This window comes from Puntigrus tetrazona, chromosome 3 (assembly GCF_018831695.1).
Source record: "Puntigrus tetrazona isolate hp1 chromosome 3, ASM1883169v1, whole genome shotgun sequence".
Lineage (NCBI taxonomy): Eukaryota > Metazoa > Chordata > Actinopteri > Cypriniformes > Cyprinidae > Puntigrus > Puntigrus tetrazona.
This window is the reverse complement of record NC_056701.1, coordinates 20,042,093-20,049,317: the sequence shown is the minus strand read 5'-3', so window position 1 is coordinate 20,049,317 and position 7,225 is coordinate 20,042,093. Positions and strand designations below refer to the sequence as shown.

Genomic DNA, 7,225 nt, shown 5'->3' with positions numbered 1-7,225 from the left:
CGTGTTTCATTCGTCTTTGCCTGTTGAATGAATGAGAGTGCAGTTCAGGAATCCAAGTTGGTAGAATAGGCTACCAAAGAAAACTCATAATAACCTAGTTATTTTTAAAAACAGAAATATAGTTTTTCAATTACACAATAATATATCACATAGACCTACACTCCATTGGTTAAAGTATTGGGCCACCACCTTCTGATGAACAGGTTTAACTACAGGTTTTAGTAATATCTTAACAAATCTTAATGTTAAAGCATATAATGATGTTCTAGGAAATTGTGTGCTTCTAGTAGCAACAGTTTGGGCAGGACATTTTTTCTATTCTAAGATGACAATGCCTCTTTGTATAAGACAACACTAAAAAAAAATATTGATTGAGTCAGTGTGGAAGCATACACAGACACACAAAAAAAACATACACAGAGTCATTGTCGTGTTACAACAGAAAAGGGTCCTGTCCAAACTGTCCAAAATTAAAAGCACACAATTTCTTAGCATATCATTATATGCTTTAACTTTAAGATTTGAACAACTGAAGTAGTCAAACCCATTCATTAGAAGGCGGTGTGCCGATATTTTAGCGCACAAAAGCAGCAAAAATGGCATATTGTGATTTTTCTTAATACAGAATCAACGGGCGTGGTCATTTATTGTTCATATGGAGCAGCATAGTGCCGATACCATTATGCACAGTAGAGTGGGCATGGGAGCAGCCCTCGTCCATCTCATTGTAATTTCGATTCCAGCAACCAATCGGTGAGCGGATAGTCGACTGTCCCCGCCCCATCCTTTTCTGATTGATTGATAAGGGTATGAGGGCGGGGCTTGTCCCTGAGCTGAACAGCTGGAGACTAGGCTCGTTGTATTTGCAAAAGGAGAGGGTTTGAGCTCAACGACACCAGAGCTGGGGGCGCAGCAGCCATCCGTGAGCCACGGGAAGCAGGAAAACCACCTTCGTCTTTTTTATTTTACCTTTAATTATTATACGATGCAAATAAAACTGAAAGCAGGCTCTAAATGAAACAGTGAAACCGATTTTAAAGTTTAAATCAATGGTACAGGAGGGTATTATGTCCAGGACGCCTTCCACCTCAACCCAGGAAATCCAAATGGACATGTTTGACCACCACGGCTCGCACGCACAGGTAAGACAGAGACACCGTACAGCTCGGAGACAAGTGCATGCAACCGGTGCAACACAAATCACACACCGCCGCCCGCTGTTTAAGAATGACTGAGTGAAAAACACAGATTTTGTTTACGGCGAGGATTAGTCGTTATCAGCCGTGGCTCGTGTAGCGGTTACTTGGCAACAAGACGGCATCTAGGCGCTCGCCGCAAGGTCTTTTAAAAGTGCGCTGCGACTGAAAGTTGTTTATGTATGAGCTGCGTTGCTCTCAATACGGATATTTGTTCGAGCACAAAGTGGCAATTAGTGGGATAAGGTTATTTCATCGCCTAGCCCCTGTTCGCCAAGTCTCTCTAGACAGCTGGTCGACCAGAGTCTTGCATTTTTTATGACAGTCTATTATGTTGATAAGTTATAAACTGTTACACAAGAGATCGCTTCTTTTTTTGTTGTTCCAAGTACATCTGATGTTAGAGCGGGGCTGATCTCATGAGCCATTTAACGTTAAAGTTGATTAAAGTGCGTCTGACACACTGAGGGCTGGAAAGATGATGTCAACGTCGTAAGCTATAAAACGTGATGTCATCACAGCGCTTCCACCTTCCACGCCCACAGAGATCTATCTGTCTATCTATCTATCTATCTATCTATCTATCTATCTATCTATCTATCTATCATCCATCTATCCATCTATCTATCTATCTATGTATCTATCATCTATCTATCCATCGGTTAAAAGCCCTATGCCTAAAGTACATCATATATGCAAGTAAAGCATATAATCTTTGTAAAACCTAAATACGGGTGAAATAATGTTCCATCGTTATTCGGTGTATCCGATATATTTATGTAAAAAGTGAAAAACAATTATTCTGACCTGTACTTTCAAATTATTAAAAACCTTTTGCTAAAAATTATTGAAACCTAGTGGTTTCAAGGATGCTGGAATCACCGATATCTATCTATACAGCAGCAAAGGGTGCAAAAATTGCCATTTGTTGCCAAAATCTTAATAATTGTTTTTGTATGAGCAATGTTGAAAATTGCATGTTATTTATTTATTTGGCACTGTCCTGAATAAGCTATTTCAGATGTTTACATATGCGTCACAAGACAAAATGCTAATTGAGTTTATAAAAATGGCTCTGATCAAAAGTGTACACACCCTTGAATTGGAAACACTGTGTGGTTACCTGGATGATTCACAAGTGTTTAAATTTTGCGATAATTGTTTGTGGGTTCCCTGTTGGTCTTGAACAGTTCAGCTGCCTGCTGTTCTTTGATTTTCCAGCATCTTGTGTTTCTTTGACCCCTTTATTAATGACAGTCTGATTTTGAGATCCATATTTTTACACTAAGGACACTTGAGGAACTCGTACACGACTGTTATAAAATGTATAAACATGAACTGATGCCACACTCTGGCTCTGTCTTGTTGTCTGTTTGTGAATTGTTTCGGGGGACGGTTGATGTATGAACGTACACCTGTTTCATACGGGCCTCTCAATCATCCCGTTTAGCGCGACTTATTACTGCGAGTGGTGTGTGGATGGATGCTTCAGTAGTGTTTCTGACGGCTGTATTTATATAATGGTCTTTATATAATGTGGTAGTGTGAATGTGTGTGACCTGTGCTGTGGAGAGGTGCTCTATCTGAATCACGTCTATANGTGTGTGTGTGTGTGTGTGTGTGTGTGTGAGAGAGCAAACCGCTTGAGTACAGGAAAAAGTGTGTTTAGTTGAATTTTTGTTAACAAAAAGACCATGGGTATTTATTGTATTGTTTTTTAATTGGACTGATATCATTAGCCAACATGGTCAATTAAGGACACTGTGTTTAAATGTCACTAAGGCTTCTCTCGTCTTGTTTTCTCTTCTCTCCTCCTCTCTTCTGTGTGATAAACTAGTGGTGACAGTGTGTAACTCTTAAATCCTTCCCCCTGCCCCGTGGCACAGCTTTTCCTCCTTAATTACCTAATTAGCTTCAGAGGCTGTTTGTAAACAGGAAATCTCTCATCACCATAGCAATACATCCCTCCTCCCTCCCTTGACATTTTGCTGGCCTTTCTCAGATCTGGTTTTGCCGTGTATGAGCATCTCCAGCCTCTCACAAACCTTCCACATTAAACAGTTCGTGGTATTTAACGATGGATTTTCGATTGTTGCGTGTCTTTGGATGCTGTGTTGAGTAAAAGTACCTCCGTTTTCAAGGCTATTTTCAATGTTGTTATTGCTAAAACCGCAGTTATCAAAATAAAGATAAAATAACATATATAAGTTTTACAGGGAATTTAAGCTTACATCTTTTTAAAATTATAACTAAATGAAAGAAGTTTAGGGTGAACACTGAAACTAAAACTGAAATAAATTAAAAAATCTATATCGAAAAATATCTAGAAACATATATAGAGAGATGCAATAATGTAAGCACACAACAAAATGAGTACAAAATGAAATAAAATGAAAACAAAAATTATATTCAAGATCGTATTGTTATTATGTTTGTATTTGTAAAATAACATTATCGTTTAAAGTTCCAGACCAGTTATGATTAAATGAAACAAGTAAGCAACAAAAAATTAGAGACAAGGTATCTCAACAGGTTAAAGTCATTGTCAAATGTTGTTTTTAAACTTCGTAATCAGATTTATTTCTGACTGAAACACATTCAAGAAGGAAAATACAGTGCAGGACCTGATTTTAGCCTGTAGCAACAGGTTGTCGGATCATTACAAGAATCCTGTCAAGGAGTTTCATTTCAAGTTTTCTTAAAGAGGACACAACAAAAAGTAAATTTCATAGGCTAGGTCATTTGAAGCTGTAACATCGACACAAATAAAACCGTATAAAAACTTCTGCCATATTCGATTATAAGGGCCCAACGACGGAGGGGGGTTCTCCAAGGGGAAATCAGTTGATTTTTATCACTGGGGAACCAAAAGAACGTGATTTGTACCGCTGGGGACCCCCCACCCCGGGACGCCATCGCAAATTCTACCAAGACAAACCGTCCTAGTGTGTGCGTAATAGCGGAATGCCAATGAGGGAGAGGAGAAAATGATCGACATTTATGATTGATTGGTAAACTAATAGTGTTTTGTTATTGTGTGAGTGTGTCCAATAACGCGTGAATGCAGCGTGATCTGAATACAGAGAAATACTAAGGAAGCAAATCGCCATCATTTAAAAAACCAGATAGCATTTATGTATGAATCGAGATCGTGATATGGGTTTTTTTTTTGTTTGTTTGTTTTTTTTTCGATTAATCGTGCAGCAATAGATCCCAACATCTTCTGCAGCTTGAGTGGATCACGCTGATGAGTGTCACTCTTCTGGGAGAAGTGTCCCGGAAAACATATAGAACATGTTTCGCATTAGAATCCAACTCCTTTTCAGTGTAAATAAGCCACAATACATGTATTGCATTCGAGCATTAGGGTTTTAGGCTGTTGTTTAATTTTTTTTCTGCATTATTTTAAGCATTTCTTTTACTGGGAATGATGCAAACAAGTGATCTGGTCATGCACAGCAAGATCAGGATTGCGCTTTAAGGAAGTAAATTGGGTTAANATAAGCCACAATACATGTATTGCATTCGAGCATTAGGGTTTTAGGCTGTTGTTTAATTTTTTTCTGCATTATTTTAAGCATTTCTTTTACTGGGAATGATGTACAAGTGATCTGGTCATGCACAGCAAGATCAGGATTGCGCTTTAAGGAAGTAAATTGGGTTACCTGATTTTATGTTGACTGTAATAATATTCAAAGGCATTATCTTAGAAGTATTTCTAGTGTCTGGTATATACCACTGTCACTTGCAATGGCAGTGCTCAATTATGCCTTTTTTGTGACTTTTTTTGCTTAATGTCTATTACGAACCTTATGATGACTCAGTAGAAATGCAGACAGTGCAATACTGTCCTTCTGTTTGGTTTTTAATCTTTTATGATTTCACTGGCACTCATAGACGCTAGGCCTTGGGAAGTTACCAATATTGGGAAAGACAAGTCATTGTGGTTTGATTTATGCTATAATTTCCAGTAAGCTTGCGACCGATTTGTGTCTGCAATCATAATGTACAGTTTAGAGTAACCAGTGTGGAAAAACTTTGTCAAACTTTGAATTAGTTTTATATTTCATTTACTTATGCAAAATGGGTTCTTATATGTATTTTTTTGGGTCTTTTTCGCAAAATTATTACACAGATGATCCTTTCAGATAATCTATGATTATGTTAATGTTAACTGCCTGAACCCCTTATGACCCCTAGATAATAACTTTACAATCTCATTTAGATGTTTCATTTTTTTCGGTTTAAGTGCTTTAGCACATCCCAACTTTAAGCAAGTAATTCACAGTTGATCCCCTGAAAGGTGTGAACTCATTCAGTGCATTTATCTGCATCTCAACCAGCCTGACATATAGCAGCACTGGATGGACCAATAGTCTGGAAGGGGGGCATATTAGTAAAATGAGTGTCAAACAAGGGCATGCAATTTGAAAACAGGCATTATTATTTCACACACTTTTGTACATTTCTCTTTAAACTAAAACTGTCTGCCTGATGTAAAGGTGAAGGAGTTGTGGGTTTCAGGTTAAGAAAAACAAGCATTTTTGCAAGCATTTATTTCCAAAAGCTTGTGTGCATCACTGTGAATGCTGGTTCTGAACATATTACAGTGTTGCCTTATCCATCAGGGTCTTTTAGTGCCACCAAACCCAATTAGCCTTCTTCTGATCTCCATGGCAACGGAGTCTGGCGCCTATGAATGCCACATAGAGGGTCCTGCCGAGGGCCGCTAGGCCAATGGCCAATGTTAAGGCCAATCAGATTACTGATTTCCAGAGAACACTGGCGGACATGAGTAATTATAGATAATCATAATTAAGACACAGAGGCAGGGACTAGAATCCACATTTTGTGTGTGTGTGTGGCTTAAAAAACATACTAAACAGTGTTTTATGAAATTAAGAAATGGCAGTGGTTTTCTGTAAGGGGTAGATTTAGCTGTAGGGTTGGTATAGGGCGAAAAATACGGTTTGTACAATATAAAAACCATTACTCCTATGAAGTCCCCATGTGCCATAAATGCAAGTGTGTGTGTGTGAGTAAGCATGCATCCAAAAAAAGTGTCAGTTCCTTTCTAATTTCTTTCTCTGGCATGTTTTTAGGGGAAGTATGCAAAGAGGAAGAGCCGTTTCAAACGTTCAGATGGCAGCACGTCCTCAGACACAACGTCTAACAGCTTCGTCCGACAGGTAAGACTCTCAAACATCTTGTGTCTGTCACTCGCAGAAGTCTTTGCAAGGTATAATTCCCCTTTTTATACCATCACGCACCATGAAATGTAGTTTTCAGGTTCTCAGCATCCATTTTAAGATTGTTAATTGCCAACTTATAGCTGCATGTAGAGTAGCTTCAGTTATTTCCGTACAGAGCCTTCTTGTGCTGACAGTCTGAGGTCAAAGGCACTGGCCTGTAGTTTCTACTGTTGGTCTGTAGGTGTTTGTGCACTTCTCTCTTTTCATTGGAACATCTCTACTCTTTGTGTCTGCAGAATGCAGTTCAACCAATCTTTTTATTGTTTCATGTTATTTCAAGATTTATTTAAAAAAACAGAACAAACAAATATGTTGTTCAGAGATGCATAAGCACACAGTGGGTATGTTTGAAATAGTATTCTAACATAAGTACTGTTGTGTTTTTGAAGTATGTATATTGTCTATGTACATTTTCTGCATGCATGGTATACTTACTACATTTGCAAAAGTACATGTCATATTAATTTTTTATATCGCTTGGTATTATTCACCACCATTCAAAGGTTTTGGGGTTGATGTTTAAAATAAAGATATTTTTTCATTTTTTTTTATCTCTAATACTCCAGAAACTGTCGTTTTTTTGTGCTTGGGTGATGACTGTATAGTGAAGTCACATTTTTACAGAAGTCTCAACAGCTTATGAAAAATCACAGCTACTTTATGCAGGCTGTATGCAGTTTATTGTGGATTGACCGTTTTGAAACTTATATGGTAGTTACATAGCCCCTAGACCGCACTTTTCATACTTGACAATATGGGACCTTTTAATTAATTAAT

General features: G+C 38.0%; 1 protein-coding gene across 2 annotated transcripts in view; it reads left to right on the top strand.

The window, feature by feature from the left end:
• Positions 1-858: 858 nt before the first annotated feature.
• LOC122341544 (voltage-dependent L-type calcium channel subunit beta-4-like) overlaps positions 859-7,225 on the top strand; it is a 16,945-nt gene continuing 10,578 nt past the window's right edge. Inside the window, exons 1-2 of one of the 2 annotated variants that reach the window (XM_043234994.1) lie at positions 859-1,142; positions 6,299-6,385. In XM_043234994.1, coding sequence (XP_043090929.1) covers positions 1,050-1,142; positions 6,299-6,385 — 180 coding nt within the window. In that variant the 5' untranslated portion in view covers positions 859-1,049. The remainder of the gene's footprint in view (positions 1,143-6,298; positions 6,386-7,225) is intronic. The other variant, XM_043234995.1, reaches the window with a different exon arrangement.